General features: G+C 38.2%; 1 protein-coding gene and 1 long non-coding RNA gene across 2 annotated transcripts; one reads left to right on the forward strand and one right to left on the reverse strand.

Annotated features, from left to right (window-relative positions):
• The first annotated feature begins 408 nt into the window (after positions 1 to 408).
• mul1b (mitochondrial E3 ubiquitin protein ligase 1b) lies at positions 409 to 8,636 on the forward strand. The gene is made up of 5 exons (XM_031290482.2): positions 409 to 532; positions 3,086 to 3,231; positions 4,669 to 4,756; positions 5,930 to 6,050; positions 7,187 to 8,636. The coding sequence occupies exons 2-5, from the start codon at positions 3,112 to 3,114 to the stop codon at positions 7,914 to 7,916; spliced, it is 1,059 nt and encodes a 352-aa protein (XP_031146342.1). The 5' UTR covers positions 409 to 532; positions 3,086 to 3,111; the 3' UTR covers positions 7,917 to 8,636.
• On the reverse strand, positions 1,974 to 17,392 carry LOC116043658. Its single transcript, XR_004103518.2, has 3 exons — positions 17,378 to 17,392; positions 12,030 to 12,044; positions 1,974 to 2,089 (listed from the first exon to the last, which is right to left on the reverse strand). It is a non-coding gene; the product is annotated as an uncharacterized LOC116043658 (long non-coding RNA).
• Between the last annotated feature and the right edge of the window lie 1,239 nt (positions 17,393 to 18,631).

The raw sequence follows: 18,631 nt of genomic DNA on the forward strand, positions 1-18,631 counted from the left end.
AGGCAGTTTGGACTTACATTAGCTGTTTAAGTTTAATTACTTATGTTAACTAGCATTTTAGTTAGCAATAATTAGCCTGTGTCCATGTTATCTCCTTACATATACCTACGCTCTCCTTCTCTGCAAGATTGGGAATTATTGAGATTTCTCTTGGCACAGCTACCAGAAGACTTCCAACTTTCAGACACGTTGCTCACGTCACATTTACGTTGTCTCTCTCAGTTGGAGGCTGCGCAGTAACGCTCAGCGCTCACTGGAAAAGTGCTTCTAAAGGCCTTCACTGGTCTCCGTCCAGAGCAACGGGATCTGTTGGTCCATTCTTATATACAGTCTATGAACGCGACAGGTTTATTAAAGTGCCCCAGATTTTTATGGTCTACATCTGTGGCTTTCTTTACCATACATGATTCTACACTGACATCTGCTGGCAGGGAGGAATATTACATTTCAAGAGCTTTTATTTTGAAGTGTGGAGACCCGCAGCTGTTGTTAAACCTCTGTTGACAGTGGGACGAGTGTGAAGTGAATACAGGTTAGACAAACCATTTTGACAGCCGCGGTTCATACAAGCTATCACTGATTCAAAAAAAATGCTTTGTAACATGACGGCTACAATATCTCTTAAACGGGCGGTTAAGTCGTGTTAATTTAGCTGGAGCGTCGCTAGCTAGCAAACTGCTAGTTTAGCTAGCTAGTTAGCATATGTTAGTGAGCTCAATCAAGGAAGTGTGTGGCGCTGCTAGAAATTTAACTGTTACGCTAGTTTGTACTTAAACTAACGTCGCTAAATGCTACGATTTAAGGCTTTTAGAGGCTTCAGACTAAAGGAAATATCATCACCAAGCTCGTGATTTGTTTAGTCTTAGCATTAAGTTATCTTGTGTTACCTTTAGCTAGCCGAGTGGTGAATGTGCAGCTCAAATCGTGTCACTTAGCTACTGGACTCCAGTGATCAAATGAATGTACAACTGAAGGAAGTCATGGCTGATATTAAATAAGCTAGCAAAATGATGCATAGTTAAGCCGTATTTGCTATGGACTATTATCAATTTAGTCTTTTCCCTATAGTTAAATGAGCAAGCTCAGTTCCCCTTGTCAGTTTATCAGAATGAGATGTATATTCTTGCCAAGTAAGTTTTTATTTACATGGAATTTGCCTTGGGTGTGTTGGGTGCATACAATAAACATATTAAAAGGGAATAAACATAGAGCAAAGTACTACAACAGTCAAGAACATAAATATAGAATAAGAATATTGCAATAAAAAATCTGTTAACTGACACTATAACATGTGCAATAAAACTGTTTTAGAAAGGAAAAGAAGGCTGTATGGGTTTGTGCAGGCTGTGCAATAATATATACCGGTGGATGTACAAAAGTTCACAGTATACATTATATGCGCAATGGTCAGGGATAATAGCCAGGATGTGTGATGTAACGTGTAGTGACTGTGGATGGGGCGTTCAGGGTCTGTCAGAGAGGCCCGGGCATGTTAATGAGGCCCATAGTCAAGTTTGTGTTGTCAGTTTTGTTGAGTGGTGGAGGAATATTCAGACCCTTTACTTAAGTAAAACTAGTAATACTACAATAAAACATTCTGTTACAAATTGAGGGTAAGGATGTGTTTACTATTTTGTATATGTGTACTATTTTTTTTTTATATCTTGCTCATTTTGGTATATTTTTATCTGGTATTTCGTTTGTTTAACTTTAATAATATCTTGTAACGTTAATTGAAATGTGCACTGCCTGGGAGTTTGACGCAACAATTCACTACTACTTGTATGTATATGTGACACATAAAATCCCTTGAATCTTGAAGGATTCAAATGTTTACTAAAGTAAAAGTAGATAAATGTTAGCAAACTAAACTTGTAAAGCATCAAAAGTGAAAGTAGTCATGCAGAAATGCCACTTTGTGAGCACCATATCAAATATATTATAGGATTATTATTATGTGGTAGCTGATTGAGAGTTAGCTAATTTCAGTTCAGTTCAGTTTTATTCTTTGTCCCAGAAGGGCAATTTGTATGCAGCAGGAAGACATCACATGAAAATATACACCACAAACCACACAACAATTAACTTACTAAAAAAAAATAATAAAATAAATAAATACAGCAATAAATAGTAGCAAAGTTATGTTGGGGACATATTAAAAGTAATAGTGGTAATGAAATAAATAAAAACAAATACAGGGGTAATTAAAATAAGCAAGAGTTATCACCTCTTAGCTAAATTGAGTGCCTGAATGGAACGAGGAATAAAAGAGTTTTTGTATCTCTGTTTAAGAGCCAAGGGGGGTGCTAAAACGTAAGCCAGAAGGTAATAGCAAGTATTCTCTGTACAGAGGGTGAGTGGTGTCCTTGCAAATAGACATGGCTTTTTTAGAAATCTGTTTGTTAAACATGTCTGTAAGGCTACTGAACTTCACACCCACTATCTTGCTGGCCACATTCACAATTTTTAAAAGCGCATTTTTATCCTTGACAGTGAGGTTTCCATACCAGCAGATGATAGAAAATGACAAGACAGACTCAGTAAAAGCTTTGTAGAACAAAGTTTATCTACTATCTATGTATCTTCAACAATGCATTATATTTAGTAAGATGATCATATGTGAGATCTTCATGTACAAAGTAACTAACTGTCAAATGAGTGTAGCGGAGTAAAATGTTTACTTCTGAAATGCAACTATTTTGATAATTGATGAGTCGTTTAATCAACATTGAAAGAAATCCAAAAAAATTTCTGGTTTCATCTTCAAATATGTGAGGATTTGCTTCTTTTTTCTGTTTCACATCATTGTGAACTGGTTGTCTTTGTGTTTTGAACATCATGTTGAACAAATAAAACATTTGAATATGTCACATTGGACTGTGGGAAGTTGATAGTATGAATGAATATACTTATTAGAAGCAACTCTAGAATAAAAGAGGAAAGCAGCAGAAAATGACAATACTCAAGTACACGTAGCTCCAAATTGTACATATTTCATACCATTGGTGTTGTGCACAACAAGAAACGTATATTTGAGTGATAGGCAACTTCTTAATCTCTCTGCTCATCATCTTTCTTACAACAGCAGTGAATGCTGCAAATCACAGGAGGATGGACTCCAGTGGGAAACCCTCAACTGCACAGATCGTGGTTTTGGCCACCAGCTCAGCCCTGACTGCAGTCTTCTATTCCATTTACAAGAGCAGAGCTACAACGGTTGCCAGATTAAAGGTCAGCCACATTTAATCACACTCTGTCTATGTCATGTGAATGTCAGCAGCGTGTTAAAGGGATGGCTTGGATTTTTCGAAGTTTATTAGGTACTTTTTAGGTACCTATTCATAGTCCGTGTTTTAGATTAGATTAGATTCAACTTTATTGTCATTGTGCAGAGTACAAGTACAAAGACAACGAAATGCAGTTTGTGTCCAACCAGAAGTGCAAAAAGAGCAGAAAAGTGCAATGCGATATACAAAGTATAGACAGGTGGTGCATTATAGACAGGACAAGAAATATAGTGCAGTGTAGACAGTAGTATACAGTAGTTTATAGTTTACAGAAGGTGGTTTAGAGTGATATAAATTAAATATAAGTATGTGCAGTGTAGGGGTGTAAGAAATAAACGTTCAAAAATATTCACATAAGACAGTGGTTCACATTTATATTGTGTTTAAACCCCCTACCACTAGATGGCTATGCTGAGACCCACCACTAGTGTCCTTGCGTAACGGTGTCTAGCAGTGCCTGACTTTTTGCTAGAAGCTAACAATGTAGCTATGGCTGAACTTTGGCCTACTTTAGCATATAAAAATTAGCTCACTAAGAACCTGTGAACCACAATCCCAAACTGGCAGTTTGATTTTCTGTGTACTGAATTGTTTACCTAAAGTAAACTTCTTTGACTTTTATGAACATCATGTCTTTTTTTAAATATTAGTTTTTCTAAAATTATACTTTAAAAAAATCCCAATAAATATATTGCAATATATTGAATCGTGACCCATGTATCGTGATACGTATCGTATCGCCAGATTCTTGCCAATACACAGCCCTAGTGCAGTGTATTAGCAGTTACCTTATAAGAGCAGAATAAATATGGCTATGTAATATGAACAATGTATGAACAACATGTACAGATATGTGCAATGTAGTAGCAGTAACATTATAATAGTAGTAAGAATAATATAGATATATGCAGTGTATTAACAGAATATATTATAAGAAAAACAGACCTACAGTAGATGGCGGTTGGCACGGCTCCAGTTTGGAGAAGCAGGCAGGAGGACAGGCACAGAAGCTAAGCAATGTACTGCTGTGGATGGGAGCAGTTTGAGTATACACTATATTTAGAATAATTTCACAGCGTTACCTTGCCGTCAAATTGCCCTGTTTAAGTTTACGCGGCAACTGAAGCCTTTGTCTACACTCTCGTCAAAGCCGCCAGACTCCATTGACATTAAACAGTAATTTTACCTTGCAGAACACGGGAGTTGCTGGTTTACTGCTTCCTCAGTTGGTTAGTTTGTTAGTTAGTTTTAAACCACCAAAGTCACACAATAACCCAAACTAACTAATTGAGACTACACTGCAACCCAAAATCCAAACTATCCCTTTTCATTTATTGCCTGTTATATTCCATTTGTTAATCTTAAGTGTTTGTTTCTGCAGGAAGCCAAGAAAGTCTCCATTGATCAGGATTTAAAAAACATCCTGTCTGAAACTCCTGGACGATGTGTCCCATATGCGGTCATAGAAGGTGTGTTGGGCCACCACCTTGAAAGCCTAAATGAAGCTTCAGTGTTGTGCAGTGCATTTTTACTTTGTAGAATTAACTAACACATACTAATTAACTTGTTCATGTAGACCAGTGTTTCTCAACGGGGGTGGTACAGCCCCCCAGGGGGCTTTCAGAGGATGAAGCAATATTGTGGAAAGGGGGCCGTTGAGGTGCCTTTTTTGGGGGGCATTTGTTTTAAAGCGAGTTTTCACCAAAGGTTCACAACAATAGGAGTTTACACTTTAAACTACTTGCAAAAAACAGTGGTCTGCAACATTAAAACCTGCCAGTTTACGCCACTGCGACTGGACGAGACGGTGGATCGTAACTCTTCTTCTCTTTAGTGTTTCTTTAGGCTTTGTGTGGTGCAGCTCCGCTCTGCCTTCATGGGAACGGGACAATGGGTGGGAATCACCAGAGGTCTCACGATACGATATCATCACGATACTTATGTCACGATATGATATTATTGCGATTTTAAACATATTGCAATATTCTGCTATTTATCGCAATTTGTTACCTTTTTTCCAACTTCAAATTTTTCCCAATTTCAAAATATGTCCACAAAAGGAAATTTTGTCAACATCTGTTTTATCTGAAAATATAAATTTCTCTGTCTGTTTATCACTGCTGCAAAATGGGATTGTCAAGCAGACAAACTGACCAACAGATATATAATAATATCGAATATCGCGATACTATGCTGTATCAATTTTTTCCCCCCACCCCTAAACGGGATGTCAGAGTATCATCTTATATAAACTCTGTACTGCAGCATTATGAATCGGTCTTGTTGTGAACTTTATAGTCTATATTAAACGTTAACATCATTTATCTTTAATAAGTCTATGAACTTAGCTGTCGAACATTTTTCATTCAATGGTATGATTTTTTGATGATTTTTGATAACCATAGTAACAACAATAGGACTAATAACAGTAATAATTATCATAACAATAATAGGACCTAATCATTAATATTCAGGGCAATAAGCCTACAACTTATTTGATGGGGGGGGGCGGTAAGGGACCTGGATAATGGATAGGGGGGCGCTGTTCCCAAAAAGGTTGAGAACCACTGATGTAGACTAAAATGTACGATGCATAATTACAACAATAGTTTTACACTGTGTCCTGTTTATGCCCACTGCAGGTGTAGTGAGATCTGTGAAGGAAACTCTGAGCAGCCAGTTTGTTGATAACTGCAAAGGTGTGATTGAAAGACTGACCTTGAAGGAGGAAAAGATGGTGTGGAATCGCACCACTCATCTCTGGTGAGTCACTGAGAGGGTTTAAATCTTGTTAAGAGTATTCTCAGACAGTCAGTAGGCATGATGAAGCTTAAATGGTAGTTCTGTGCTATTGTATTTAAGTCCAACTGAAAATAAATAGCATTGTTGAACCATTGTCTATACAGCATATATATCTGCTCTGCAAGTCACGGCCTGTGTTCTCCTCTGAGTAAAAAAAAAAAAAATTAGAAACCAAAAGGGAGAACTTTATATTTTATGGTTTCATGATGGTTTCCTTTATTGTTTGCATTGATTCGTCGGGAGATTGTTAGTTCTCGGTCTGCGGAGATGGTTGACCTTGTTTTCATGCAGCCAATTAAATCTCGCATAAAGCAGTAGCATCAGTGTTCTATAATAGGCAGAGCAGACGGTCACACTGAGCCACACAGCAGCCTGCTGCACAACACAAGAGCCAGCAGACATTAGCTTTCCTGCTAACGTCGCCTTCTTATCGTACTTACATGAACACAGTCTTGTTCTGCACCTTGAACAAGCGACCAACATTCACAGTGGATAAGTGCACTGCTAACGTCAGTCTGCAGGCTAGACAGCTAATTCACTGCTCAGCTGCAGCACGTTAAACAGCATGTATACGCACCTGCAATTGTCACGTCGGTCCATTGAAATGCTGGAGTGGTGCCCTCTCTTTACACAGACACTGACACGCTCCTCAAGCCACTGAGGGGGAAAGTAGTATTTCTGATATTTGCCCAATTACCTGACTTTCTTCTTTTTTAATAATAAAAAACAATTAACAATTATATGTAATTAAAGTGACAGACATAATCTAACAAAACTAGATCTGAAACGATTAGTCGATTGACAGAATATTAATTTGCAACTATTTTAGTAATCTTTTAATGCCACATTGCTCCTCCAATATGAGGATTTCATTTCTTCATTTGATGTCATAACAAACTGAATATCTTTTGGACCGTTGGTCGGACTAAACAAGACATTTGAAGATGTTATCTTGGACTTGGGGAAACTGTGCCATTTTTATTTTTTTTAGACCAAGCAACTACTCTATTAATCAATAGAGTAATCTGCAGATAAATCGAAAATAATCATTAGTTGCAGCCCTAAACAACATTAATAACTGTGATATTTGTGAACAGGAACAACACCGAGAAAATCATCCACCAGCGCACCAACACAGTTCCCTTTGCCCTTGGGTCTCACGACGACGATATCGCCGCCACAGTGCGGGTTATACGTCCGCTAGATGCTGCCGAGTTGGACCTGGAGACCACATACGAAAACTTCCACCCCACGGTCCAGTCCCTGTCCAACGTTATTGGCCACTTCATTAGCGGGGAGCGCCCCAAGGGCATCCACGAAACGGAGGAGATGCTGCGGCTGGAAGACAGCGTCACAGGCGTAGGCGAACTGGTCCTGGATAACAACCTGATCAAGCTCCAGCCTCCGAAACAGGGCTTCCGCTACTTTCTCACTCGGCTGGACTACGAGTCTCTTCTCAGGAAGCAGGGGAACAGCGTCCGGCTGTGGCGGATTTTGACCGTCGTCTTCGGCATCGCCGCGTGTTCCACGCTCCTCTTCATCCTGTGGAAGCGATACGTGCACCACCGAGAGAGCAAGAAGGAGAGAAGCATGCTCGAGGAGTTCAAGGAGCAGCAGAAGAAACGCATGCGTGAACTCAACGTAGAAGAAAGCAGCGTGTCGCCCACCAGCTGTACTGTCTGCCTGAGCCGGGAGCGGTCCTTGGTGTTTCTCGACTGTGGCCACGTGTGTGCCTGTGCCCAGTGCTATGACGTCCTGCCAGCGCCAAAGAAATGCCCCATCTGCAGGGCGACAATAGACAGGGTGGTGCCTCTTTTCAACAGCTAATGTACAGAAATGTGAGTAGGAAGTCCACTCAGTCATCATAACACTGGAGATATTTCATATCAAAGCTGCCTGTTCAGGCTTGAAAAAGGGTAATATCGGTATTTTGTTGCACTTTTTTTGCATACTGATAGATAAATAGGTAGCTGTGCTGAATCACATTTCCCATTTAATGTTCAAATCAACTTTGAAACCTGTAAAAAAAAAAAAATAGAGAAAATGAAATTCCTTCTTGCCTCTTGAGAGAGGAAATTAGATTTTTATCATACTTCTTCACACTGACAAAGGTTGATCGATAGAACATTTACTAATTGTTTTTCTACGAACGTGCTTACATTTTATACACCTGTTTCCTAAAACAGCACTTAAGAGCGAGAGCACACGCACACAGATAAGACCTTCTGAATACACTTTAAAGTGAAGTAAAATGTTGTAAAAAAAAAACAGCGTAATGTGCTGCCAACAGTCTACAGCTCTTATCTTGTTGCCCTCTTAGATTCATGATACTGGATGAAAGTAAGTTTAGGAAAGTAAATTTCAGAAAATTGGCATTTGCATTTCAGCTACTGTATAAGATATAATACATTAAACAAAAACAGGAAGAGGATTATGACGACATTAACTGTCAAATGTGTTTTGTGCACTCTGTCTAATAATTTCTAACAAAGACTTAAGCAGTGTAATTTGGGAAACTCCTCATTTGTAAAATGGATTTGACTTAAACTTAGCCTGAGATGCTTTTGGTGCTTATTCTCATTCTGTACATTTGATTTGAGAGTGTCTGCAGACTGTTAGTTTTTTCCTGATTTTCTTTTAAATGTCTTTTATTTGGGATGTAGCTTTGGTAAGGCCTTGTGGTTCATTAAAGGTTATGTTTTGTGCAGTAGAGACGAGCCAGAGGGAAAGGTTGTGGTTCACACTAAAAATGTCTCTGCAAGACTGTTAGAGCGATAACAGTACAGTACAAGCATCTGTCAGGTTGTTGTGGAGAAAGTGAGCAGGTTGACCTTGTCCTGTTCTTTTCTTGATTTTGCTCTTATAAAGACGTGCAGCAGGTGCTTAGGCTCTACACACATTCACCACAGAGTGCACTGAGCAAGTGGCACATGTTGTTCAGCCTCTGTTCAGCAAAGTGTACTGAACAGAGGAAATCTCTGTACCATCACAGCCGCTGATTGTTGGACATTTCCTGGGACATTTGTCAAAAAAAAATTACATACACATACATTGTGTATTTGCAACTGAAAACTTATTGAAGACAAATACAATGTAGACTGCATACTCATCGTTACTCAATCATTGTGTAAAATAAACACAAGGAGAAAGCTGTTTAAAGAAGAAGGAGGTTTCTGCCAGGAGAGGGGGATGTCTGCCTGTGAGGAAAATCAGTGATTCAGGATTTGGAATCAGAGAGCATGTATAGACACAGAAATGTGATGCCACATGTTCCCCCAATGCAAGCAGCTGTTTTCACCTCCTGAGTTTATTTTATTTATTTTTTTGTTCCATTTCAAACTGCCTGTACGTTGAAATATGCAGAACAAAACATTATTTAAATACCTTTAACCCAAAGGCGACTTACATGCATATATGGCTCCAGACTTAAGGCAGTTTGAGCACAGACGAATGCCCTTCATACTTTCAAATGATTCTGTATTATTCAAACAAAATCCCATTTTCTCATCCCACATTATGCCAGGGGAATCTCTGATGTATTATTTAACATTGGGACGTTGGGGCGTTATTAGTATTCAGCGGCTTGCCCACAGATCTCTATTCTCCAGGAGTGAGCTAGTACCGGTTGGTCTCTGAAGGAACCTGAGCTAAATGTCAGATGTACAGTGTAATCAAGCAGGAAGAGCATTATGCACTCCCTCCTGTTGGAAGTACTGTATTGATGATACTAAAAGCCTCTTCATGCCCACTTTACCATCAGGCTCATAACTGACCCTGAGCTACTTACAAATATTCATGCCACTCCTTTTCTTGGTTTCTGTTCCACTATTTCTTGCATCATTATTGTTTGTTACATGTTTGTTTTTTGCAAGCCAGCAGCGGGGCTTTACAGGGATGGTAATGAGTGCATCTCCAGCAACCTGTGTTTATGCGCATTTTCAATTTGCTCATTTAAAACCTGAGTGGAATATAATCGAATGAATCATGACGTCCATGAACTTAAATGTCCACGGAAGCTTCAGCTGGAGAGACGAAAACATCCAATCTGTGTGAACCGATGAGACTGTAACCTTCCTCAAGTCTTGCTAATTTCTGTCACATTTCTACATCATTCTCCACTGTTGGAGGTCTGACTTGCGCTCTTTTAATTACATCATCTTCTGCAATGGTTAAATAGAAAGCCGAAACCCTGGCGTCGCGTCCGGGCCAGCCCCCACTAGCTTCTGTAGCTCAATGCAATCGCTCATTGAGCATTTCTTTCACTGCTCTTTCTAAAAGAAACTAAGCATGTGGTTTACAGTCTATATTTTAAGACACATTTGCATCAACTACAGCAGGTGTTATAAGCAATTGAAACCTTAGTGATTTTAACAAACTCTCCTCTTTTCAACTTTCTAGATGTAATCTCTGCAGTGTTCAGTCCTCTTTGTCCTGCTGTTGAGTTCTGACATTCAGCCTGTGAGGGTCTCTAGGGTTTATGGGAAATGATGTCTGTTGAAGGCTGCTAAACACCATACATTGTGAATATACGAGATTAGATCAGTTTTGGCATTATATTCTAAATTAAAGGTATTTAATTCTCACACAACCAACTCTTTTTTTGTTTTGTTTTACTCTTTATCGAACATTGTGAACAGACAGATATTCAGCAGGTCATAGAAATTGTTATGTAATTAAAGATTCTGCTGTGTAAAAAAAAAAAATGTAGATAATCAAATGAAATATAAAAACTAAATTAATAAAAAAAAAAAAATAAGGTATCTAAACCTAATAAATAATAACATCAATAAAGTCAATTTTAGGAACCTCAATCGGGCTACAGAAAATAATTCTTTAAAATGTAACAATGTTTGTCCGAATTGAATTCAACCCAGACAAATGGCAGTCTTTTTTTATGCATGTGAAATTTACTAACTACAAGTATACAGTAAGGTTTGCCGTGAAACTCAAAGGTTTATTACACCATTCAAATGTAGTGATAATGTCTTTAGACATAGTTGTAATTAAGTGTCAAGTCTTGTTGTAAACAAATGTCTCTCCACACAGATAAAGAGGGGCAGTGAGAAAACAAACCCATTACTGTTTCTGACTCAGCTCCACAAAAGGTGCATTTAACATCTACAGTATGTCAATAGATTTGGAAATTGTGTTACATGGTTAAATGTGCAAGACTTTAACCCCCCTGTTGTCCTCAGGTCAAATTTGACCCGTTTTTAAAATTTTTATATCACAAATTTGGGTTTCTTTTAACCAAAGTGCCCAAATATAACATGAATGGTTCCAAAAAGTGAAGTGGTTTCAAAACAGTAACGATATACTGACTACACTTTGACATACAGGAAACCCGTCTGTGATTATCCACTCCACATCCTCTGATCTTAACAATTAGTCAAAATAATTCATAATTTCCGGGGGGTTTTAATTATAAATGAGGTTTGTTGACCATGATTTCCAACAAGAAGTGTAAAACTAGTGACAAGTTGGAATGAAGTTGGCTAAGAAGATGTAGGCCTAACACAGAATTGGGAGATAAGCAGGTGAAACAGACAGAAACAGAGGACAACACAAGGGTTAAAGTGAATTTATCTGCTCTTGTTCGAAACGCAGAAGTGGAAGGGCCACACACCCGACTCTTTTAACCATACAACCGTCTTGATGCCATGAAAACTTGCAAGTCGTTAAAAGGGAATCTTTCCTGTATCTACCAGCCATCCTATATGACATGAACGTAGCAAGTACACCTACCAGCTAGCATGGCTGTAGACTCGTTAACATTGTCTGTCAGATGTATGTTTGTTACCAGATGTTTACCGCACACTGACTTTTTTAAAGTGTAAAGACAACAAGCTATGTTACCGAAAGATCTCACTTGTGAAAACATTACTCGTTGAGCCAGTCATCAGGCATTACCAATCTACTCTTTCTCATTGTGTTCTAAACATAAAAGCAGCAGCTCTGGTCCAACACCATGGAAACCCTCCAATCTAGTGCTGCAGTGGTTTTTAGCAGCATGAGCTGATGGTGAGCGAACCATCAAAGACATTCCCTCTATTATTCCCCACTTTAGAGTTTTGAATTTCAATGCCACACAAGGACTATGTAAGAACTGCATGATAAGAGCGATACACAGGCTCAATGACGGAGATGAGATGTGTACAGAATTTACTCTTGGATTAACTCCATTTGCAATTCAAAAGAGATCACATTTTCCTGCACATGCACCAGTTGGCCCTGGTTCAAATCCTCAGAATTCACACAGCGGGCACGCATGCTGGTCTGACACCCAACATGTCAGATATGTTTTCTCTCAAAGAAAGATGATCTCTCAATAAGATGAATCGGGCACAAAAAAAAACTGAGACAAGACGTCCATCTGAAAAGCACATGGGATGACTATGTAATCTGCTCCAACAAACCTTGGAGACTGGCTGCTAAATTTTTAAACTAATAATCTGAATGTAAATAATCTACATAGTGTTGGTTTCACTAAGGTCAAATACACTAATTTAAATGTATAATTCACTGCTCTTAAGCCCTGTAATTTAAATAATTGCCATAAAAATGGCTTCAAATGCGTTTTATACGGATCTTGAGTCTTAATCCTGGCTAATTGGTTCATATTCTTTCGTGTTTTTCACTGCACCCAAAGCTCATAAACGTTCCTTTATACTGCAGTCTGGAATTGGCACCACTTTCTAATATTGAACCATAAAGGCTGCCTTTTGAGAGAGTGGTACCCGTGAATCACAGTTCTACTTTTCTTTTATGTGAAAAGAACTGTGCGCTGTCAAGCCGGTGGCTTGATCTTTCAATTGAATTAGGCTCCAGTTATAGTAGTAACCAAAATATTTAAGTGCTTCTCAATAAAAGAATACAGTTATGATCCATGTTCACAGTACACATCTATGTGGCAATGAATAGGCTACTTTAAAAAGTACACAGTCCATTAAATGAACTTCCATATGAGGGAGATTTTCTAATCATTTGTCTGAACAAAATCAACTCTTTGAGAAGCCATTTATGAAGTCCAATAATATTTTGTGTTAATTTTGTATTAATAATTTCATAGTTTTAGTAGGTTTCCACTGAATGATAACAATTCCACTATTCCTAATTATGTAAATTACTGTTTTACATATGAACTTTAATTATTGTTTTACATATGAACTTTAATTATTGTTTTACATATGAGCTTTAATTATTGCGTGATAATTAGTCTAACTGCATTTGGGCTCCTTTCATTATTTTGTATTAATACTTCCTAGTTCATAGTTTTCAAGATGAAGCGGAAACTACTGGGACCTTAATATACTTGAAGTTTCACACTGTAGGTTTCACTCTTGGTTGAAAGCATGCAGTGGTGGAATCTTTTTCTTATACGTGAAAATTGCAATACTAATACATCACAAGTCCTGCTTTCAAAATCTTACTTAGTATTATGAACAAAATGTACTTAAAGTATCAAAAGTAACCGTACTTATAATGTACAATGGACCCTGTTAGTGTTATGTTATTAAATATTTCCTCAGATCCTTTACTTAAGTAAAAGTACTCTGTTATGAGTAAAAGTCCTGCATTAAAAATGTTACTTAAGTAAAAGTATGTAAGTATCAATAGGAAAATGTATTAAAAACTAAGTATTAAAAGTAAAAATACTCAATGCAGAAAAATCCTCACATTTTAGAAACTGGAAAGGATTAAAACAGTTCTGTCAATCAACTACGTGTTTAATGGTCTAATCATTTCAGTTGTACATGTAGGCCGTTATATATTGTTGGGCAGTTTAATTTATTATTTATTTATTTTTGTGTGCAAAAACCTTAATTTGTAAAGTAACTAGTAACTAAAGCTGTCAGATGAATGTAGTGGAGTAAAAAGTACAATATTTCTCTAGTAGAAAGTGGCATGTAAAGAAAAGACTCAAGTAAAGTACAAGTACCTCAAATTTGTATTTAAGTACAGTACTTGAGTAAATGTACTTAGTTACATTCCACCACTGTTGAGGAGGATCAAATATGACTATTTTATATACTGTTTGGTGGCTTAATGTATAAAAATGTATCATATTTTATAAGCTGATCATAGGTTTAGAATGCAAAATTGAGTAAAGCTGCACTGTATGAATGTAGAGTGCAATATTTCCCTCTGAAATGTAGTGAATACCATCAAATGGAAACACTAAAATAAGTTCAAGTACATCCAGACCGTACTTATGTTCACTAATTGAGTGGATGTTCTCAGTGAGACTCCATCTCCATCACTGCACACATGTGAAGTGTGAGTTTGGCTAATGGGTTATAATTCATGTGATTTATTAAAAGCAATCATTTATCAGCGGGACTAGAGTTGAGTCTCCCCTTCATTCTTTAGCTTTTCTAATTAGACTCTGTCTCTCCTGATTGCAAGTACCTTGTGACATACAGAAATGCAATCATTAAATCAGCCAAAAGTGTTATTATAATGTGTTTTTCACTCAAAAACACTCAAACATAAGATTAATTTAGTATTTGAGTGAGTTCTATTACAGGCTGTACACATTGCCTGTTGACACCATAGTATAATGGCTGGTGGCAGGATTGTTTTATTATTATAAAATATTTCATATATAAGTGAAACTTCCAATAGATACAGTAAATAAGTCGATAGATAGATAGATAGATAGATAGATACAGTAGATAGGTCATATATTTGGAGACAATTTGGACAAAAGCAAACTAAATATCATTGTTGAGATAATTTTCCTTGCAGTACTCTTGATAGATCAGGTTAGGAAAAGAACACCAATGGTTTCCATGGGAACTGCTAATCATCCCTAAAGTTGAGAAAAGATTAATCTATTTTATCCCACAACCTACCTCTGGACTAGCTTTCAAGCAGACAGTGTAATTACTTATGTTCTGTGCGCTATTTATGTGCACATTAAACTGCTGTGATATAGAGTCCAGCATAAAGGCGTTTAAGTAGCTTTATTGTAAGAAAATAATTGGCAAGATGAAGGTTTACTGTTGGACAGACCTTTGTGAAAAAAAACATGATAATTGTGTGAGTAGGTATGTAGAGAATATACGTACATATTGCAATTATATGTGTTCCGAAAATATATTTTCTCATGCGTTCTCTTATAGTCAGTAGCCTAGCAACAGTGCGTGATTCGAAGTTCTTATAAGGTAATTTTTCTTTCTCTGCGTATTTAAATAGATATAAATTAGTAGGCATGCTACGGTTGCCATTTCCATATGTAATATCACAATGCACCTGAATAGATTGCCATATTAACTCTGTGTGTTTCTGTATGTGTGTGTGCTATTAAGGCTGTACACTGTAAGGACTGTGTCTTGTTTGATCTATTAAGCAGGGGTGGAGATGGCTATTAGCACCACAGTAATGAGCTCGTAATAATTTTTCTGTTTTCTGCCCCTCCATTCTTCCTTCGCTTATCCTTTTTAAATCTCTTTCTCCCATGCTGTGCATGTTTCACCTTGTAATAGTGTGGATGGTGTAAATGTTGTCTTGCCATCCTTATTATTAGTACCCTCTTTGATTTCAAGGAGCCGTATTATGGCAGCTTTTGACTTTAATGAGACATTAAAGATTCTGTTCCACAACCTATGCAGTGGATGTCACCTTGACATCACATCAGAGCCAAGTAGAATTAAGCTTGATTTACAGTAAAGTTCTGCGTTAAATGAACGCTGTAGGTACGAAGGTACGCATAGATATGGACCCTACGCCGTAGCCTGACATGTACCTCCCACAGAACGGTCACTTCATATAACCGCAACGCAGGCCGCAAGAACTGTGTTGGGTCCGCTTGGCCATGGCTTGGTAGCGTCTCATTTCCTCCTACTCAATACTGGCTGCTCCTTCTCCCAGAACAACAGGAAGTCGAGGAGAGGGTTAACGTTTCCTGCTACACTGCAACCGTGAACTTTTCTAGACATTACGCAGAGGAGCTGTATGTGAGAATGCAAATGTCTGAATTAGTTGGCTGGACATTAAAAAAACATTGCCCTGCCAGCTCCCTAGTACAAAGTCCATGTAATGTCCTATTGAGCCCATGTGTGAAAAGAGCAGGTCATTGTCCGGAGAATTCACAGCGAGTGAGTGGGTATGTTGATGGCATTTCTATCATGTGGCTGGTGCAAACACCCAAGAGTAAATAAGAAGGGTGATTTTCCCGAAGGCTGCAATGAAAAAGTATAACTGGAGAGATGACTTCTGTCAGTAAGAGCCGAAATCGTCAGAGAAATTCAAGGACGACAAGAGACTCGGTTGCTAATGACCAAATTACGAACCGGTTACATGAAGGTGTTGTAATCCGCGTAATGTCCTCCCCCCTGCACGCTCTACGCAGGCGCCATCCCTCACCTAACCTAGACTAGTAAGTAAGAATGCAGAGACAATCTCCTGTTGTGTGAAACGTGTAAAAGTTAGGACCTGATTCTCCTGACATTGAGTTCATACGAGAAAGCGGCTTGTGAGATCTACTGGAGAAGACATGCTACGATGGCTTACTCCATTTTGGACTCTCCGGCTCTCCATTGCGCAAAGGTCGTCACTGTCAATACGGCTTTTGGTCAATTCAAGTTTACCAAATTTTAATTTGATGCAAAAAAAATTGATTTACTTTGCCTCCCTAAGCAAATTTACTGGTTGTGGGAATTCCATTAAAATTAGTTGATTTCGTCCTTTTAAATGCTGGTGTGACTGGGCCTTTAGAAAGATTGATTTCAAGGTGGCGTTGCATCATCTATTTTGAGATACTGATGAGGCAGGCCAGGATCCACTTTGAGACAGTGGGGTCATCTGGTGGGAACGTAGAGCTAGGTAGCAACAGTATCAAAAACCATGTGAGCAGATAATAGTACAAAGATAAGGTGTGTATATTAAGAAGAGAAGGGTCCATGCATTGATCCTTGAGGTACCCCTTGTTGTTAGCCATGGGGCAATAATAGCTATAGAACCTGTAACTTTGGTGGTAGAGTTATTTTATTACATGCAGAGCTGATCATAGCATCAACAATTATAAAGACACTACAGAAGCTTTCAACAGCCTCAAACAGTCAACAATCATTTATAAAAGCACACACAGCAAGTTGAAAGATACTGCACTATATAACTTACCCAGTACATAAAAAATACAATTTATAACAATAACAGCTGCACTTACTACTGCAATTACAGCACAAAAATATTACTATATGACATCTACTGTAGTCAATGTGGCAATCCAGTCATTAAACATCATAAAATAAACACCTGTGTTCATGCAGAAGGATTTATGTAACTCAGCCTGAGTGAAGGAAAATTAATAAATACCTGAGTAAAGCAACACTGTGATGGAATAAGAAAGAGGGAAATAAATACAGAAAGATGCCTTTAAAGGGCCACACACAGATTCAAGTCACAAAATAAGAAAGAAAGAAGGGTACCTGCTGTATATTTAAGAAAAAGAAGCAATCAGTACCCACAGTGATTAAACTGCAGTGAACAGATCTACATTTTCTGCCAACTTTAAACCTTGGTTAGGCACTTGCGGTAAATGAGCTGTGAGCATGACAGAACTACTGTAGCAGGGCTCCTTCCTCTCTGAATCCCAGGGCAGCATACCCATAGTCTTCAGGATTGGGTTGCACCAGCTGTGAATAAATCCATTACTGAGTTTGTGTGTATTGTCCCTCCTAAGTTGCAATCAACAAGCTATTTTCAAACTAATGATTTACTAAATCGGATAAAACCATTGAAACATTAGGAATGTCTCAAGTCTGGGTCTATTAGGCAATTTTGGCAATTTCTACGTTCATCACGTGCCGCACACTAACCCAAAAAGCATCATTCCCATGCAAAGTACAAAGTCCCATGACGCTGGTATTATTTTCAACTTGTGCGTGCGTGCATCTGTGTCAACATGGCAAAATGTGGTCCTGGAGACACCTACTGTAGCGGGAACTACCACAGAGGCAGTTTTGAGTACCTTGCCTGCCATGTGTTTATACAGTATGTCTGCAGCCAGATTTTGTCACTGCCATAGCGTCACAACCGTGCAAGATGTAGTCACGAAACTTTACAGGTGTGTAGTTGAGATCAAATTGAAGGCCAAGTTTGAAAAGGGGTGTGGTCTGAGCAAGGACGCCAAAAGTCGGGGGGGTATAAAGTAGAGAAGGTGCCATTGCCACCCCAACCCATCTCAATACTAACCCTAACCCAGTTACAAGGTGTTAATACTTATTAACAACTAATCGTTACGTAAGAACTAGTTTTTGTGGTGCAACCCCATTTAAATTAGTGAGACACAAAAATCCACTTACATAGTAAACCCTTAGCTCATAACAAGGCTAATTAAACCATCTGTTTGATGCTACCGACTCCAGGTCTGCGTTAATCTCTTTGAATCGAAAAACGAATGCATGATCAAAACCTCTACTCTAAGACAGGTATACTCAGATAAGTGAAAAAATATAAACTGTATGTACCATTAAATAATAAACGGCAAATAACATGCTAGTGGGATACACATTCATAGATTCCCACCAAAGCTACAT

Source organism: Sander lucioperca, chromosome 12 (genome assembly GCF_008315115.2).
Source record: "Sander lucioperca isolate FBNREF2018 chromosome 12, SLUC_FBN_1.2, whole genome shotgun sequence".
In the NCBI taxonomy this organism is placed as follows: domain Eukaryota; kingdom Metazoa; phylum Chordata; class Actinopteri; order Perciformes; family Percidae; genus Sander; species Sander lucioperca.

Bases quoted from the DNA above. Each gene is read 5' to 3' on its own strand.
- mul1b (XM_031290482.2), top strand. From the start codon at position 3,112: ATGGACTCCAGTGGGAAACCCTCAACTGCACAGATCGTGGTTTTGGCC. The intron at 3,232-4,668 runs GTCAGCCACATT...TTGTTTCTGCAG, and splicing joins CAACGGTTGCCAGATTAAAG to GAAGCCAAGAAAGTCTCCAT. The intron at 6,051-7,186 runs GTGAGTCACTGA...ATTTGTGAACAG, and splicing joins AATCGCACCACTCATCTCTG to GAACAACACCGAGAAAATCA.